The 20,265-nt window shown below is 40.0% G+C and overlaps 1 protein-coding gene across 1 annotated transcript in view; it reads right to left on the reverse strand.

Moving 5' to 3' along the window:
* LOC124597969 (roundabout homolog 2-like) overlaps positions 1 to 20,265 on the reverse strand; it is a 699,738-nt gene that overhangs the window by 101,207 nt on the left and 578,266 nt on the right. Inside the window, exon 4 of the mRNA XM_047135972.1 lies at positions 7,095 to 7,225. Within this exon, the coding sequence (XP_046991928.1) occupies positions 7,095 to 7,225 (131 nt within the window). The remainder of the gene's footprint in view (positions 1 to 7,094; positions 7,226 to 20,265) is intronic.

Genomic DNA, 20,265 nt, shown 5'->3' on the forward strand with positions numbered 1-20,265 from the left:
AGCATATCTTCTGTATAAAATTATTGAAATTATGCATTATCAATATAGGTTGCGGCCAAAGGTTTTGTTGCTAAATAATCGATAGTCGGCTATTAAATAGTATTACTTTACTGAGCTATGGAGGAGCACATTTACAGAAAATGACCGAAGTATACTGCGATGGGCGGAACAACAGTGCACAGGAACGAGTGGATGGAGAAAGGGGATGTTGTTTTAACGTATAGTCGACAGAGCACAAGGTGAGATTGGGGCGGAAACCGTACATGCCCTTTCAAAGAAACCATCTGGCCAGTTGCGTTAAATCAGCGGTTCGCAGCCTTTCTTAGACTATTACCTCTCAGTACAATTAGATATCAGCTAGTAGCCCGGACCGCCGCCCTCCACCCCCCCCCCCCCTACCCTTCCCCCGAGATCGTTAGCATTAGCGCCAAACTAAACCTTAGGAATGGAACATAATTTTCTCTTTGAAAACTTTTATTTTTAAAATGACGAAAGATAAGTGATATTAGTGTTTCATTAAATAACGAATTAATGAGTCGTTTCTAACAGCATTTTTATAGAATGAAGATGCAATTCTCAGTGCATCGCGAGTACTACCTACAGCTCCTACTCACATTAAGGATAGCCACTTGTTACAAAACAAGCTTCTTCTGCACCATTCCTCTCCCTAGCGACACGTGCTTTATCGGCACTTTTGCAAACCCCGCTTAATATCAACCACATTAAAACGTATGTATTATAGTTAATGTTCGTAAACCACTTGATTGCTGGGATCTTTATTTCTGAACTGGCAGAAATTGGAATACTTCAGGCTGCTAATGCTTTGTGTATGACCAATACCACCACCACTAATAATAATAATGATAACAATAATAATTCCCGTGGAGGCCCGGGAAAAGAATAGGCCTCCGGTATGTTCTGCCAGTCGTAAAAGGCGACGAAAAGAACAAACCACTAATAGGGCTAACCCCCCTTTTAGTGTGATTAGTTGGTTCAGAAGCCTCGGACAAGCGCCGTCATGGTTGGGGACGACGCTTGAACCCTATGCCCGCCCACAATGGTAACGACACTGCTAGCCAACTGGAAAATGATTCAAATCCAAATAGAGGTGTTTTGCAGGATATGCTTCCTGCAACCACCCTAGAAGGAAAACAAAGACAGAGGATGAGATGGTCAGATGAAGTTAATCGACACCTCATGTTCTGTTATTACCAAGCAACAAACCTAGGAACCAACACAACTAGATACAGATCACAAGTATATACAACATTTATTACCAGATACCCAGAATTAAAATTTTTAACGGAACAACGACTAGCTGATCAGATCCGTGTAATAATCAAAAATAACAGGATGCCCCAGTCAGAATTAGAAAACATCAAACAACAAATACAACAAATACTGGAACAGAATAATGTGCAATCAGAAGAAGAAGAAAATACAGTAATGGACTCAAACAACCCAGAGCAAACAAACAAAGAACAACACGCATCAATTAAACAGTCAGAGGAAATCGAAATCTTAAGACAGCCACCAGAACAAGCACAAATAGAACACGAAGTGACACACATGTTAGATATAGAAGAAAAATTTCAGCTGACATATATAGAATACAAAGACACAAATACAGACATTAGACCATTCTTGCATAGACCGCCAAATAACCCACAAGTCGAAACAACAATAAAAACTATCAACACAATCTTACACAACAAACTAAATGAAAACACAACTATGGAAGAGTTACGACTACTGGTTTATATAGGAGCACTCACTACACTAAATATACACACTAGGCAGAGATCAGAACCAACCAACACACAGAAGAAACCCACAAAACCAGCATGGCAACACAGGCTACAGATCAGAATAGAAAAACTGAGAAAAGACATCGGACAGCTAACACAAATTATAAGAAATGAAATGTCAGAAAAAAAACGAAAAAGGTTAGGTAAAATCTCACAACAAGAAGTGATAGAGCAATTAGATGAAAAGAAGCAGAAATTACAAGCATTGGCCAAACGACTTAGAAGATACAAAAAAAGTGAAAATAGAAGGAAACAAAACCAAACATTCAACACAAACCAAAAGAAATTTTACCAGACAATAGATAACACACACATTAAAATAGACAATCCACCAAACATTACAGACATGAAACATTTCTGGAGCAACATATGGTCAAACCCGGTACAACATAACAGGTATGCATGGTGGATACAAGCAGAAACAGATACATACAAGATGATACCACAAAGGCCTGAAGTGATAATTTTGCAACATGAAGTCACCGAAGCAATTAATTCTACTCACAATTGGAAAGCCCCTGGAAAAGATAAAATAGCAAATTTCTGGCTAAAGAAATTCACCTCAACACATTCACATCTAACTAAATTATTTAACAGTTACATTGCAGACCCATACACATCCCCTGATACACTTACACATGGAATAACTTATCTGATACCTAAAGATCAAGCAGACACAGCAAACCCAGCTAAATATCGCCCCACAACATACCTACCAACAATATACAAAATATTAACTTCAGTCATTACACAGAAATTAATGACACATACAACACAGAACAAAATTATAAATGAAGAACAAAAAGGCTGTTGCAAAGGAGCACGAGGATGTAAAGAGCAACTGATAATAGATGCAGAGGTGACATATCAAGCTAAAACTAAACAAAGGTCGCTACACTATGCATACATTGATTACCAAAAAGTTTTTGATAGTGTACCCCACTCATGGTTTCTACAAATATTGGAAATATACAAAGTAGATCCTAAATTGATACAGTTCCTAAACATAGTAATGAAAAATTGGAAAACCACACTTAATATCCAAACAAATTCAAATAATATCACATCACAGCCAATACAGATTAAGCTTGGAATATACCAAGGAGACTCATTAAGTCCTTTCTGGTTCTGCTGTGCTCTGAACCCACTATCCAACATGCTAAATAACACAAATTATGGATACAATATTTCTGGAACATACCCACACAAAATCACACATCTGCTATACATGGATGATCTAAAACTACTGGCAGCAACAAATCAACAACTCAACCAATTACTAAAGATAACAGAAGTATTCAGCAATGATATAAATATGGCTTTTGGAACAGACAAATGTAAGAAAAATAGCATAGTCAAGGGAAAACACACTAAACAGGAAGATTACATATTGGATAACCACAGTGACTGCATAGAAGCGATGGAAAAAACAGATGCCTATAAATATCTAGGATACAGACAAAAAATAGAAATAGATAATACAAATATTAAAGAAGAACTAAAAGAAAAATATAGACAAAGACTAACAAAAATACTGAAAACAGACTTGACAGCAAGAAACAAGACAAAAGCTATAAATACTTATGCTATACCAATATTGACCTACTCATTTGGAGTAGTGAAATGGAGTAACACAGACCTAGAAGCACTCAATACACTTACACGGTCACAATGCCACAAATATAGAATACATCACATACATTCAGCAACTGAAAGATTCACATTAAGCAGAAAGGAAGGAGGAAGGGGATTTATCGACATAAAAAACCTACATTATGGACAGGTAGACAATTTAAGAAAATTCTTTATAGAACGAGCAAAAACTAGCAAAATACGCAAAGCAATCACTCATATAAATACATCGGCTACACCACTGCAATTTCATAACCACTTCTACAACCCTTTAGATCACATAACATCAACAGATACGAAGAAAGTAAATTGGAAAAAGAAAGCACTACATGGCAAGCACCCGTATCATCTAACACAGCCACACATCGATCAAGACGCATCCAACACATGGCTAAGAAAAGGCAATATATACAGTGAGACGGAAGAATTCATGATTGCAATACAGGATCAAACAATAAACACCAGGTATTACAGCAAGCATATTATTAAAGGTCCCAATACCACAACAGATAAATGCAGACTTTGCAAATAACAAATAGAAACAGTAGATCACACCACAAGCGGATGTACAATACTAGCAAATACAGAATACCCCAGAAGACATGACAATGTAGCAAAAATAATACATCAACAGCTTGCCTTACAACATAAACTTATAAAACAACATGTTCCCACACACAAGTATGCACCACAAAATGTACTGGTGAATGACGAATACAAATTATACTGGAACAGAACCATTATAGCAGTTGAAATAACACCACATAACAAACCTGACATCATACTCACCAATAAAAAAAAGAAATTAACACAACTAATCGAAATATCCCTACCTAATACAACAAATATACAGAAGCAAACAGGAGAAAAAATTGAAAAATACATCCAACTGGCTGAGGAAGTCAAGGACATGTGGCATCAGGATAAAGTTGACATTATACCGATTATACTAGTAACTACAGGAGTCATACCACACAATATCCACCAGTGCATCAACGCAATACAACTACATCCAAACGTATATATACAACTACAGAAATCCGTAATTATTGATGCGTGTTCAATAACCCGAAAGTTCCTAAATACAATGTAACATATACCGTACAGTTAAAAGGAAGTCACGCTTGATCAAGGTCCGCGTCACTTTCCATTTTTAACCAGACTTAACGTCTGAGAAAGTAAAGAAATAATAATAATAATAACAATAATGTGTAGGAACTAAAGGTTAGTTACTGCTGTGTTCCGCTGCCAATTACTTCGTGTATCTCTTCCAAAGTGAATAACGAAGCAATTTCTGGTCTATTGCGGGAACTACCAGTAACTCGGAGAAGGCATTTTCATGATTGTTAAATGAAAACACCGCCATTTGATTGTATTGTTGTTTATTTAATTACGACCGAGGTTTTGGCCTTTTATGCCATTTTCAAGTGATTGAGTTTATGTCATAAACAAGTATTGCATGACATATGTTAATGACATTAACTCAGTCACTTGAAAATGGCATAAAAGGCCGAACCTGGGTTGTAATTAAATAGACAACAATACAGTCAAATGGCGGTGTGTTCATTGAAAAATTATTGTATGAGTGTTGCTCAGCAGCATCAAAAGCTTTTCATGAGATGTTTGAACTTACGTGATGCATATCTCTACATTTTAGCGCCATAGATGCATGGTACAAAGTACAAAGAATGTCTAAGTGGGGCACTATGAGAGAAAGACGACGTTCCCCTATCCTGTGTGTAACGGGTCACCCTCTTCTAGCATCACCTTTCTTTATAGAAATGGGCGATACCATAGAAGTATTTCCGAATCTTGTACAGGTTAAATTTATATCAGCTGTTTCACTAAAAGAATTTCATTTGATTTTGTACACGATGTATTATATTTCAGGCTATATTGCATAAAAAGAAATTAATTTGTTACACTCTGTATGTACGGTTAAAATTATTCTTCTTTTAGAAATATTTACAATTACGAAATATCTGGCATATTTAAAATTCATATTATTATTTGCAAAATCTAACGCTAATTATTAAATTTATTTATGGATTCAGTTATAAAATAATGTTATAACTTGGCGCTGATTCTTCTTTTGTAAAGAAAGTACGTAAATTCTTTCGCTTTGTTAACTCTCTGGAACTGATGGAATCAGACGTGCATTTGACTGTGTCACTAATAATATAATATGCAGTGTGATAGAAGTGTAAAGTGTAAAGACGACGTGATATTGAAAAATGTGACAAAGAATAAAATTCAAGAATAATACAGGCAAATCTTCATCAGTTATTTAGTCATCAGGAACGCACAACGTTATAAATCAAAATTTCAGCCGCAAGAATGTACCCCTAGACGCAATAACTTCAGCCAACAACACGATTAGCAAATGAAGATAAGTAAAATGGTTTTCTTATGTATATCTTAAGCTTCACGAAGACAGATAATTTTAATAGTGATGTATGCAAGGGTAAGATTACATGTGTCACAGTTTGTGATTACGAAGGCTTTCCCGGTGTAATAATTGATAATATTCTTCTCGAGTGTGCAGCCGGATCATAAGGTCATCTTGATACAATATTTCCGCGGTCCAACTGGCCGCCAACTTCAGGTGAGAGTGCTGGTGCACGATCTTGCCGGAACTGATATTTTTTTTTCTTTATTGTTATTTTGAAACTTGTAGTACAGGCAGGACGGAACTGACTTCTCAGCGGCCCTATATAGGCCGCAGAAGGCCCACAACGCGCGCGCGAGAAGGTGCCGTAACTGCCCTCTAGCGCAAGTAAACATACCGCGTCGCCAGTGGTGGAAACAGGTGAAATCGAGATATCGCTATCAAAAGGTCATCAGTCCCCTAGAACTTAGAACTACTTAAACCTAACTAAGCTAAGGACATCACACACATCTATGCCCGAGGCAGGATTCGAACCTACGTCCGTAGCGGTCGCGCGGTTTCAGACTGTAGCTCCTAGAACCGTTTGGCCACTCCGGCCGGCCAGACCGTAGTTTTTTAATGTCTGATAACACCAGGTTCCAAGTCTTACTTAAAAGGTAACCCTTGTCTCTATTAACAAGATTCAGATATACGAATCTCTATGGATTCTTTTAAAACACAGTCCCAATAGCGAGATGCAAGGGCAAACCATTCGTGTCTCGTCATACAGCATTCTATGTCCCTCGGTGAGACAGTGCTCCACCACTGCAGATTTCTCAGGCTGAAGCAATCGTATGTTCCGCTTGGTGCTCAACACATCGGTCCTGAATGTTTCGGATTGTGTGGCCAATATAAGCCTTCCCACAGTGGCAAGGGATCTTGTACACACCGGACTTCCTCAAACCCAACTCAACCTCAAGAGAGCCAACAAGCGCTTGGCTGGCTGACGAAAAATACTTTTGATATGATATCTTTTTTAGAATTCTTTCTATATTTGAGGAAATGTCACAGTTTAATGCTGTTTTAATTATTGGTAACTTATGTAATCAGTATTACAGTACAGTTTTGAGACCGAAACACAATGGAACTCTTTTATTTTTACCCCCACAAAAAATTTTAATTTTCCCCCTCAGGGGGGTAATTAGCCTTAGTTGGGAACCGCGCTGCCTTAAATGATATCGGGGAAAAAGCAGAGGACGAGCAGGAGAGGTGAGCAGAGAACTTACCGTGCACCCGGAGCTGTGCTATGGCGGACTCGCGGACGCCGGCCGAGTTCCTGGCGACGCACTGGTAGCGTCCGTCGTCGCTCTGACGCACGTCCGTGATGGCCAGGTTGCCGCCGTCCACCAGCCGAAGCCTGCAACACGCCACGAGCGCCTCGCTACACCTCACTGGAAAATAATCTCTTCCATTCGTCCTCGAGTAATCACTTTGTGGCGACTTAAAAACGCCTGCCAGACCAGAACACCCGCACTAGCGCTCTTCTAGCTGAGCCTTCCACACGTTCCACCAAATGGCATCAAGCTTCAACCTGATTCCTGTCCACCGATCGAGCATCTATTTGATTCCTTCGAAGCGAAAGCTATTGTATGCGCTGTTCTGTTGTTACTGCAGTAAACACAGTAACCACTCACGGCTAATTACTTCACTAAAAATTGGGCTATTATTGGTTTGGAATAAACATATTTGTCTCCAGACGTCTGAATACTTCCATTTTATGTCTTTACAAAGAGCTGAAATGGTATGCCAGCGCTTCCTAGCTGTGCAATAGGTTTCTTAGTGTTCATGCCGTCGAACACCCTAGGCTGTTTCTGAAGAAAGAAGTCCGGTGTCTAAATAATAAGGTATACATATAGCATCTACATCTACATTTATACTCCGCAAGCCACCCAACGGCGTGTGGCGGAGGGCACTTTACGTGTCACTGTCATTACCTCCCTTTCCTGTTCCAGTCGCGTATGGTTCGCGGGATGAACGACTGCCGGAAAGCCTCCGTGCGCGCTCGAATCTCTCCAATTTTACACTCGTGATCTCCTCGGGAGGTATAAGTAGGGGGAAGCAATATATTCGATACCTCATCCAGAAACGCACCCTCTCGAAACCTGGCGAGCAAGCTACACCGCGATGCAGAGCGCCTCTCTTGCAGAGTCTGCCACTTGAGTTTGTTAAACATCTCCGTAACGCTATCACGCTTACCAAATAACCCTGTGACGAAACACGCCGCTCTTCTTTGGATCTTCTCCATCTCCTCTGTCAACCCGAGCTGGTACGGATCCCGCACTGATGAGCAATACTCAAGTATAGGTCGAACGAGTGTTTTGTAAGCCACCTCCTTTGTTGATGGACTATATTTTCTAAGGACTCTCCCAATGAATCTCAATCTGGTACCCGCCCTACCAACAATTAATTTTATATGATCATTCCACTTCAAATCGTTCCGCACGCATACTCCCAGATATTTTACAGAAGTAACTGCTACCAGTGTTTGTTCCGCTATCATATAATCATACAATAAAGGGTCCTACTTTCTATGTAGTCGCAATACATTACATTTGTCTATGTTAAGAGTCAGTTGCCACTCCCTGCACCAAGTGCCTATCCGCTGCAAATCTTCCTGCATTTCGCTACAATTTTCTAATGCTGTAACTTCTCTGTATACTACAGCATCATTCGCGAAAAGCCGCATGGAACTTCCGACACTATCTACTAGGTCATTTATATATATTGTGAAAAGCAGTGATCCCATAACACTCCCCTGAGGCACGCCAGACGTTACTTTAACGTCTGTAGACGTCTCTCCATTGAGAACAACATGCTGTGTTCTGTTTGCTAATAACTTTTCAATCCAGCAACACAGCTGATATTCCCTAGGCTCTTACTTTGTTATCAGGCCAAAGTGCGGAACTGTATCGAACGCCTTCCGGAAGTCAAGGAAAATGGCATCTACCTGGGAGCCTGTATCTAATATTTTCTGGGTCTCATGAACGAATAAAGCGAGTTGGGTCTCACACGATCGCTGTTTCGGGAATCCGTGTTGATTCCTACAGGGTAGATTCTGGGTTTCCAGAAATGACATGATACGCGAGCAAAAACCATGTTCTAAAATTCTACAATAGATCGGTCAGAGATATAGGCCTATAGTTGCGCATCTGCTCGACGACCCTTCTTGAAAACTGGAACTGCCTGTGCTCTTTTCCAATCATTTGGAACCTTCTGTTCCTCTAGAGACCTGCGGTACACGGCTGTTAGAAGGAGGGCAAGTTCTTTCGCGTACTCTGTGTAGAATCGAATTGGTATCCCGTCAGGTCCAGTGGACTTTCCTCTGTTGAGTGATTTCAGTTGCTTTTCTGTTCCTTTTGACACTTATTTAGATGTCAGCCATTTTTTCGTTCGTGCGAGGATTTAGAGAAGGAACTGCAGTGCGGTCTTCCTCTGTGAAACAGCTTTGGTAAAAGGTGTTTAGTATTTCAGCTTTACGCGTGTCATCCTGTGTTTCAATGTCATCATCATCCAAGAGTGTCTGGATATGCTGTTTCGATCCACTTACTGATTTAACGTAAGACCAGAACTTCCTAGGATTTTCTGTCAAGTCAGTACATAGAGTTTTACTTTCGAATTCACTGAACGCTTCACCCATAGCCCTCCTTACGCTAACTTTGACATCGTTTAGCTTTGTTTGTCTGAGAGGTTTTGGCTGCGTTTAAATTTGCAGTGAAGCTCTCTTTGCTTTCGCAGTATTTTCCAAACTTTGTTTTTGAACCACGGTGGGTTTTTCCCGTCCCTCACAGTTTTACTCGGCACGTACCTGTCTAAAACGCATTTTACAATTGCCTTGAACTTTTTCCATAAACACTCAACATTGTCAGTGTCGGAACAGAAATTTTCGTTTTGATCTGTTTGGCAGTCTGAAATCTGTCTCATATTACTCTTGCTAAACAGATAATCTTCCTCCCTTTTTTATATTCCTATTTACTTCCATAGTCAGGGATGCTGCAACGGCCTTACGATCACTGATTCCCTGTTCTGCGCTTACAGAGTCGAAAAGTTCGGGTCTGTTTGTTATCAGTAGGTCCAAGATGTTATCTCGACGAGTCGGTTCTTTGTTTATCTCGACGAGTCGGTTCTCTGTTTAATTGCTCGGGGTAATTTTCGGATAGTGCACTCAGTATAATGTCACTCGATGCTCTGTCCATACCTTGTGTGTATTGGTGTGAACTCTGTATTCAGAAGAATGATCCAAAATTTCTGCGTGTTAAAACGGGGTTAATTAAGCTTTTAATTCTTTTTTCTTTTTGTATCTTTTCACTCTCGACCCGAGGGAGTGGAGTGGACTTCCCCCACATCCGGCCCATTGTACAGCCCCGGTTCTATTCAGCCAATTATCAGACTAGCTGATAGTGGGGCGAATGGGGATCCTTACCAGTTTCGGCTGACACCATGCAACTATGGACAACTCCTCACGAAAACTTTGGTGGGAACCAGGGTATAGAACTGAGGAAATCCAGCCTTTCTTGAGAATGTCCCAATCGAATACGTTTTATTCACTCCAAAGAATATTGGGTTTACACAAACAATTCCTCTAATTACTGACAGTATGAAATGTACCGTCAAAATTTTTTATTGACTGCGAGAGCGCCTGTGACTAGCGCTTCTCATTGGAGACTGGCTCTGGGTAAAGCTCGTTTCACAACAGTTTCCGCAAACGTCACATTATTTCGACATCACGTATAATATCGACGCCCACATGATCGGTTATCGACTTTGTGACGAGAAAGAACATGAATATAATTGTTCTTTGATTTACTCGTAGCAATGTAAGCTGTCTTCTTACAAGGGAACCTCCCCATCGCACCCCCCTCAGATTTAGTTGTAAGTTGGCACAGTGGATAGGCCTTGAAAAACTGGATACAGGTCAATCGAGAAAACAGGAAGAAGTTGTGTGGAACTATGAAAAAAATTAGTAAAATATACAAACTGACTAACCCATGTGCAACATATGCAACATCAAGAAGACTGCAGCAAAGAGGGCGCCGTGATCCCGTGGTTAGTGTGAGTAGCTGCGGAATGAGAGGTCCTTGGTTCAAGTATTGCCTCGACTGAAAATTTTACTTTCTTTATTTTCGCAAAGTTATGATCTGTCCGTTCGTTCATTGACGTCTCTGTTCACTGTAAGAAGTTTAGTGTCTGTGTTTTGCGACCGCACCGCAAAACCGTGCGATTAATAGACGTGCCCCTCCAATGGGAACCGAAAACATTTGATCGCAAGGTCATAGTTCAACCGATTCCTCCACAGGAAAACATCTGATATATTCTATACGACACTGGTGACGGCTTGTGCGTCACATGACAGGAATATGTTGTCGACCCACCTAACTTGTACACTTAGCGAATGGGTAAAAAGATTCTTCTACCTTGCCCGATTTAGGTTTTCTTGTGGATGTGATAACCACTCCGAAAAAAGTGATGAAAACATAAGAGTTTGTCACATAAACTGAAAATAAAAATTTAAACTTTTCAGTCGACGGAAGACTTGAACCTAGGACCTCTCGTTTGGTAGCTGCTCTCGCTAACCACGGGACCACTGCGCTCTGTGACACCCATAGTCCTTGATGTTGCCTATCTTCGCATGGACTACTCAGTTTGTATATTTTACTAATTTTTTTCATAGTTCTACACAACGTCTTCCGGTTTTCTCGATTGATCTGTGTTCAGTTTTTCAAGGCCTATCCACTGTGCCAACTTATAACTAAATCTGTGGGGGGTGCGATGGGGAGGTTCCCTTGTTAGGTTCCTGTCTAACCACACAGTAGGAATATTTGTGAGAAGAAAAAAATACAAATTTTATTGCAGATCGTCTTAGTTGCAGCATTTAAAGCTGTACTCCTAAGTTCCAAACAATCCGCACACATAGGAAATCGCCACGTTTTCGGAAATGAAGAGCCAAGTATTAGTGGAAAGGCAGAATATGAATTTTATTGTTGCTCGGTTCCGACGCAGCAATCAAAGCTGTCACATAGGTTCCTGCCTAACCATATCCTCGGAAAACTCCACACATTCGTAAATAAACAGCGAAATATTTGTGATAAGGGAGATTATGAATGTTAATGCTCCCCGCTTCACTCCCAGCAATTCAGTTCCGTTTCAGCCGCGCTCGCGAGTGGCCGCTGTTAACTGTTGCGCTGCGCTTCAGTGTTTACATCGCTGTACTTGTGCTTCGCCGAGTGCTGTCCGTCCGTTAATCTCCGTGTTCGTTCCTGTTCCTTGTGATCTGATCGCTCTTTCTGGTCTTGCTGCTGCTACGTGGAATTTCGGTTGTTTAACCGAAATTGCTTCGCTGAATTAACCATGGCTACAAACCTCAGGAAGAATACTCTGGTATTTGCGTTTGACAAGGAATCCCGTCCTGTTCAGCCGACATCCCTGGAAATAGATGACTGGCTTTCACAGGTAATTGGACTAAATTCTGAAACCGTTCATACCTGGCAACTGGATCAGGAAAAATACTGTGTTTTTGTCAAGTTAATCAGTGCTTCGACTGTTGATAAAGTGTTACGAAAGTGGGGCTATGAAGTAGATTTTGTGCATAGAAATGGTTATAAAAGTAAGGTTTCCATCTATAGAGCGGACATTCATTACAAAACCGTTCGTGTCTTGAATCTTCCCATTGAAATTGAAAATGATAAGATTAAGGAAGCTCTTTCAAACTACGGAGACGTTAAATCAATTGCAAATGAAAGATGGTCGCCTCGCTTTAAACTGCAGTGTTTTAACGGTGTCCGCAGTGTAGAGATGGACGTTAAGACGAATATTCCGTCCCACATAACTGTTTGTGGGTATAAGGCACAAATTGTTTATACAGGTCAGGAAGCTACATGTCATATATGTAACGAAACCGGCCACTTCAGACAGGAATGTCCGCGGCGAACTGTTGTTCTTAAAAGTAATTTGATACAGCGTCAGAAGCTTACCTTAAATGATCTGTTACCAAAGAATAGCCCGGAACAACTGGTTGAGGATGTTAACGCAGCAGGCCAAACTGATGTGTCCCTTCACGATAACAGTCAATTTCCCCCGTTAACAACAAAAGGAAACCCTGTTGCCACTACTCGTGAAACTGAAACGCAACCGAAAAAACGACCCCTGGAGATAACTGATAGTTGTTCAGAGGACGAGCTGTCTTGTCCCACTCCCTCACTACGCAAGCAAAAACAGTGCGATGAGGAGGCAGAGGAAAGTGAAGGCAAAATGCGAATGGAAACTAATGAACAGAAAGATAATACACATACGGTACCAGAAAATGAAGGGGGTGTAAACAGCATTAATGTGCAAGAAACAACAGGTGCAGTAGCCGATTGCAAAGATCAGAATCTATCTGATAATAAACAAATTCAGGGAGAGGTTGCAAAACTGCAGTCTCCATTTGTTTCCCTCGATCAGAAAGTGAGTGAAATTAATAAAGAACGAGGAAGTGGTGGCCAAACTGAAATCACGGTCAACACCTCAGGGCAGGCGCCGGCAACCGAAATTGCGAAAGCGTCTGCTGCTGCTCCAGATAAGCCGCGAAGTAAAATACCGACGCAACCAAATGAGAATGTAGCTCGTAACCAAGGGAAGGGAAAATCCGGTAGGGGCGACCCAAGCCCAAAGAATGTTCAGTCCGAAACGGTCGTACACGAATCACTGGAGGAAAAATCAGAAAGTTTACCAGGAAATCATTCTGCTTGCGTTACAAGAGAAAACATCAGAAGCAGAAAAAAACGGGACAGTAACTAATAAACAGATGGAAGTGTTATTCCATGTTCAGCCTTCCGAGAAAACTGTTACAGCTTAGCTGAACCCTGAACCAAAGGAAACTAAATTAGTTCATCAAAACAACTACATAGTGAAAACACAATGACGCAATCTTATTCTGTCACCACTATAAACATAAATAAAATCACGACCGGTTTGAAATTATCGGCCCTTAAGGAATTTCTGTACGAATCCGCGACTGATATTGCCCTATTACAAGAAGTTCTAGTTTCGGAGTTGGTAATTCCCGGCTTTGTCAGTTACATAAATGTGTCTCCCGAAACAAGTGCTGGAACAGCTATTTTGGTGAGGGAAGGGATTACAGTAAGCGAGGTGGAACGACTGGAATCCGGAAGGGGAATAGGACTAAATATCTACGATGTGACTATCATCAACTTGTACGCCCCTTCAGGAAGTTCTCATCGAGCTGACAGGGCACGTTTCTTCAAAGATGACCTGATATACTTGTTAAGGAAATCGCCAAGACAGTTATTACTAGGAGGTGATTTTAATTGTGTTTTAAATCGAAAAGATCAGTTACCTAATTTTAATTTCTCAAGTGAACTAAAACTACTAGTTACTGGTTTAGAATTAAAAGATATATGGGAAATCAAATACCCCTCCACTGTTGAGTTCACTTATGTCACGGCAACATCACGTAGCAGGATTGATAGACTATATATTTCTAAAAATCTTGAAACTTCCATGACAAAAGTAGAAACCATTCCTACGTACTTTTCAGACCATTCAAGTGTCTTAGCTTGCATAAATCTAAAAAGACAGCCGGTTCACCGATTCAAGAATCAGTGGAATTTGAACACTTCCTTGTTAGTAAATCATGATTTAGAAGATCTGATTAAAGAAACATGGGCAATATGCCTGCGAGCCAGTAGTAGATATGCCACTGCTATTGACTGGTGGGTTAAAATGGCAAAGCCAAAGTTGAAGAAAGTTCTTATTCAATACAGTGCCCAGAGCGCAAGGGAAATGAAATGCACTATAGAGTATTACTATTCCGTTTTGAGAGATCTATATGATCAAGTCTCCGCAGGTTCCTCACTTCGGATAGCAGACATCAAAAAAGTCAAAGCCAAGTTACTTAATATCAAGAGAAGTCAAATGGAAGGGTTGAAAATAAAATCGAAGGCAAATTCGGTGTCAGAAGATGAAATTACTTCCCTATATCATTTAGTGAAGCATACGAAAAACGGGAGAAGGACTTTTATTGATGAAATTCGAACAAAACACGGTACGACTCTCAGAACCCAGCACGATATCATGAACGAGATTTATCGCTACTATTGCGAGCTATATTCTGTACATCAAAGTAGTGATGCTTCCTTGGAAGAATTCCTTGACATCCTAGCCCCACAGCTGACAGAAGATGACAACGAAAATTTTCTAGAGGTTGTCAGTGAAGAAGACGTGTATGAGACTCTGTGCGCCTCACCACCAAAAAAATCCCCAGGACCGGATGGTCTGCCAGCAGAGTTTTACATCCGTTACTGGCCAACAGTAGGTGAGAAAATCACGGACATTGTAAATGAGGTTATTCAGGGTAAAATGATTCCGGCTGAGTTTAAGGAGAGTAAAATTGTTCTGGTGCCCAAAAATAATGGAAAAAAAGATTTAAATAATTTTCGTCCAATTTCACTGCTGAATTCTGATTATAAATTAATAGCTAGAATAATAAAGAAGAGAATGTCATGCCTTACAGATAAAATTATTAGTCAACATCAGAACTGTGCGCAAGTCAGAACCATTTTTCAAAATCTAGCGGAATTCAGGGATATCATTGCTATAACTTCGGTAACAAACATAAAGTGTGCTTTATTGTTTCTAGATTTTTATAAAGCGTTCGATGTAGTAAATCATGAATATCTTCTACAGACATTGAAGAAAATAGGTTTCAACGATAGGGTCATACAGTTGATTAAGAACATAGCAACTGGAATAAATGCTAAAATAGCGGTGAATTGTCAACAATCCAGGCCGATGCAAATACAACGAGGTGTTCCTCAAGGAAGTCCTCTGTCCATGTCGCTCTTCGCCATTTCGCTGGAACCTTTCCTCCGCCATGTCCATGCTAGATTAAAAGGCTTAACATTATCAGGAAATAAAACCGTTATAAGAGCCTATGCTGACGATATAGGGGTCATTATAAGGAACAATGATGAGGTAACCACGCTAGCAACAGTGATTGATTCGTACTGTAGAGCATCTGGAGCCAATGCAAACGAAAAAAAAAGTAAGATGTTAAATCTCAGAGGTTTTGATAATATAAACGTCGAGTGGGCAAAATTAGTCCCACAACATAAAACACTTGGGATCACCCTGACAGCATGCCCTATGAAAATGATGGCTTTAAATTGGAAAGTTGCAGCAGATAAAGTGCAAGGAGCCATTGTAGAGAATTTAACTCGTTATATGAACCAAGTTCAAAGAACACAGTATATCAACTCATGCATCCTTGCTAAGGCTTATTATACTGCCCAGCTGTTTCCAATACCGAGAATGATAGCGAGGAGAATAATGTCTAAAATCACCAACTTTTTGTGGAGAGGTGAAGTGTTCAGAGTACCGGCTAAAGTAGCCACTTTAGATCCTAAAAATGGTGGACTAGGATTAACTGATATAACGGATAAAGCCTCTGCTCTTTTTATCAAAAGGCAAGTTAATTTAATAAGAGACTCGCGAGAAAGCATAACCAGCCAACTTTTCGAGATCATTAAACCTCCAAGCCTGCTTCCCCCGATTGACGTGCAGAATATCAACAGTCGCTTACAGCACGTGAGGATTTTCTATGTTGAGTTTAGTTATGTCAGTGTCGAACTCAGGCAGTCCCGACACTTAACATCGAGAGCCATAATGCGGGAACGAAAGAAAAGCGAAGGAAGGAACAAAATAGAACGACAATTTCCAAACATTGAGTGGACTGAGATTTGGAAGAACATTAGTTCTAATGTGCTCACGTCTAATATAAAAACGTCATGGTACAAGACGGTTAACAACATAGTTTGCACCAATGAAAGACTGCATGCAATCGGACTCTGTGAAACAAATTTATGTCAACAATGCCATCTAGTTGACACAGTAATTCATAGATATACTTGCAGTGGTCACATGAATAGTTGGAAGTGGATCCGGGAGCAAATAGCTCTGATTACAAGAACATCCCCTGAGTATGTATCGCTGTCATTGATACACAGGCCTGAAGCACGCTATTTCCCAGAAGCAAAAAATAACGCTGTGTACTGGTTGCTGGGAAACTTTATTAACTACGTCCTTAACAAATTAGGATCCGATAGCCTCATAGAGTTCAAGGTATACATGCTGTGTGAGTTCCACAAAATTAGAAGCTATTCGAATCACAAGAAAAAGTTCGGCAATATGTTAAAAATTGTATTTGAAAGAATGGGCATTGGTTAATATAAAAAAGAAGGCTGTGTTGACAATTATGTATTGTAGTTACCTTAAGGATACTATTTACGATTTTACAGTATATTTATGATGTGCGCTTTTTCTACTTCAGAGAGTAGTGTTTGAAATTTATAAGTTAATGTACAGAACTTATGTGACATTGATTGGTTATACTAGAAATTTGGAAATAGACAGTTTTTATAGAAATGTCCTTATCGATTGGTTAAAACCATGAGATTCTATCTGATAAATGTAATATATATCTCCTTTCCGCCATTCTCAAGTATTTCAGAAATTGCCTAATATGATTATTAAATTGTTTTATATTTAATCCCACGAACTTGTTGATATCCATCATAAAGAAATTATGCTTCTGTAAAGATTGCAGTTCATGTAATTCAAAGTGCAGATTTTACTTCTTCAGGTTGAAGTTTAAATGCCTTTAAAAAAATTTTTTTTACTTGATGTTTAACGTAATTCTTTCTGGTAATTTAGTCAGTAACACAATGTTCTGTTGTCTTTCCTTAACGTCAGCGTAATTGAAATGATCAAACCGTTTTGTTTAAATAACTTCATGTATGTATAACTTAGTATGTATTTGGAATGTGTAACATTGTTTTTTTTAATAAATGTTTTAATGAAAAAAAAAAAAAAAGTGGTTAGTGTGAGTAGCTGCGGAATGAGAGGTCCTTGGTTCAAGTATTGCCTCGACTGAAAATTTTACTTTCTTTATTTTCGCAAAGTTATGATCTGTCCGTTCGTTCATTGACGTCTCTGTTCACTGTAAGAAGTTTAGTGTCTGTGTTTTGCGACCGCACCGCAAAACCGTGCGATTAATAGACGTGCCCCTCCAATGGGAACCGAAAACATTTGATCGCAAGGTCATAGTTCAACCGATTCCTCCACAGGAAAACATCTGATATATTCTATACGACACTGGTGACGGCTTGTGCGTCACATGACAGGAATATGTTGTCGACCCACCTAACTTGTACACTTAGCGAATGGGTAAAAAGATTCTTCTACCTTGCCCGATTTAGGTTTTCTTGTGGATGTGATAACCACTCCGAAAAAAGTGATGAAAACATAAGAGTTTGTCACATAAACTGAAAATAAAAATTTAAACTTTTCAGTCGACGGAAGACTTGAACCTAGGACCTCTCGTTTGGTAGCTGCTCTCGCTAACCACGGGACCACTGCGCTCTGTGACACCCATAGTCCTTGATGTTGCCTATCTTCGCATGGACTACTCAGTTTGTATATTTTACTAATTTTTTTCATAGTTCTACACAACGTCTTCCGGTTTTCTCGATTGATCTGTGTTCAGTTTTTCAAGGCCTATCCACTGTGCCAACTTATAACTAAATCTGTGGGGGGTGCGATGGGGAGGTTCCCTTGTTAGGTTCCTGTCTAACCACACAGTAGGAATATTTGTGAGAAGAAAAAAATACAAATTTTATTGCAGATCGTCTTAGTTGCAGCATTTAAAGCTGTACTCCTAAGTTCCAAACAATCCGCACACATAGGAAATCGCCACGTTTTCGGAAATGAAGAGCCAAGTATTAGTGGAAAGGCAGAATATGAATTTTATTGTTGCTCGGTTCCGACGCAGCAATCAAAGCTGTCACATAGGTTCCTGCCTAACCATATCCTCGGAAAACTCCACACATTCGTAAATAAACAGCGAAATATTTGTGATAAGGGAGATTATGAATGTTAATGCTCCCCGCTTCACTCCCAGCAATTCAAGTTGTCTAAGCACTCCAAAGGCGGCACAAATTCAGAAATAAAAAGCAAATATGTATCAGAAGGAAGAATATGAATTTTATTACTGCTCGCTTCAGCAACAGCAATTTAAGCGATCCTCTTAGGTTTCTGCCTAACCACATACTCGGAAATCGCTATATATTTATTTCATCCTTCGTTCTTAGATCAGACTGACAAGGGGAGGTCGCCAATTGTGAAATTCAGATTCGATTCATACTGCGCATAATAAAAGCTCATGGCCACAGGTGTAATGTGGCAAAGCACCAAGATGCACTTCTCAGCCGTTGTCAAGAAAATCGACAGTTAAAAGAAACCGTTGCGGTGAAATACTCTCTACGATTTATAATTCTCTTCAGCGTCGTGGCGCAGCGGTAAGCGCTCGGGTTCGTAATCCGAAGGTCGCCGGATCAAATATCGCGCCATGCAATTTTTTTTATTATTAGTTTTTTGTAATTCAAATATATATATATATATATATATATATATATATATATATATATATATATATATACAAAGTATTAATGAATTGCTTATGCATGTTGGTGAAGGCGGATCGCTCTCCAATTGTACCGCCTCCATTTTTCCGTTTTTTTAAACAGGGTGTACCAAAGCTCTCCCGTCCGCACTGATTTTCGACAATGTTATAAGTTGCGCTAGGGACCGCATCTACCTTCTTTCGAAGTTAGCAGGCAACTACGCTGTTATGTGGTGGCTCGTTTCGGCCCATTCAACATCTGTCATTCAAGTGTAACGAGCGAGTAACGGAGTCTATATTTCATACCTGCCACAGCAAATTTGTGTTCGTGGGGTCTCTATTCTAATTCGAACGTTTGACTTACGCTATACGTATTCGTTTCGGAGTATCGTTTCTACGTCTTCCGTTAACTATACGTGGTTAACGTTATGAAGACAATTAATAACATTTGTGAAATACAACTTTGTTAAAAAAAATGACTCTGAGCACTATGGGACTCAACATCTATTGTCATCAGTCCCCTAGTACTTAGAACTACCTAACTAACCTAAGGACATCACACAACACCCAGCCATCACGAGGCAGAGAAAATCCCTGACCCCGCCGGGAATCGAACCCGGGAACCCGGGCGTGGGAAGCGGGAACGCTACCGCACGACCACGAGCTGCGAGCATACAACTTTGTTTGCGGAAAACATAATGATTTTCGAAGTCGCCAGTTTTTCCACGACAAACGACTTTCAACAACTTATTATATGCATAATTGTTGCAACTGATTGCCGGGAATCATATATATATATATATATATATATATATATATATATATATATATTGAATTATAAAAAACAAATACTAAAAAAAAGGTTTGCATAGCGCGAGATTCGATCCGGCGACCTTCGGATTACGAACCCGAGCGCTTACCGCTGCGCCACGACGCTATAGAGA

The sequence above is a fragment of the Schistocerca americana genome, chromosome 1, assembly GCF_021461395.2.
Source record: "Schistocerca americana isolate TAMUIC-IGC-003095 chromosome 1, iqSchAmer2.1, whole genome shotgun sequence".
Classification (NCBI taxonomy): domain Eukaryota; kingdom Metazoa; phylum Arthropoda; class Insecta; order Orthoptera; family Acrididae; genus Schistocerca; species Schistocerca americana.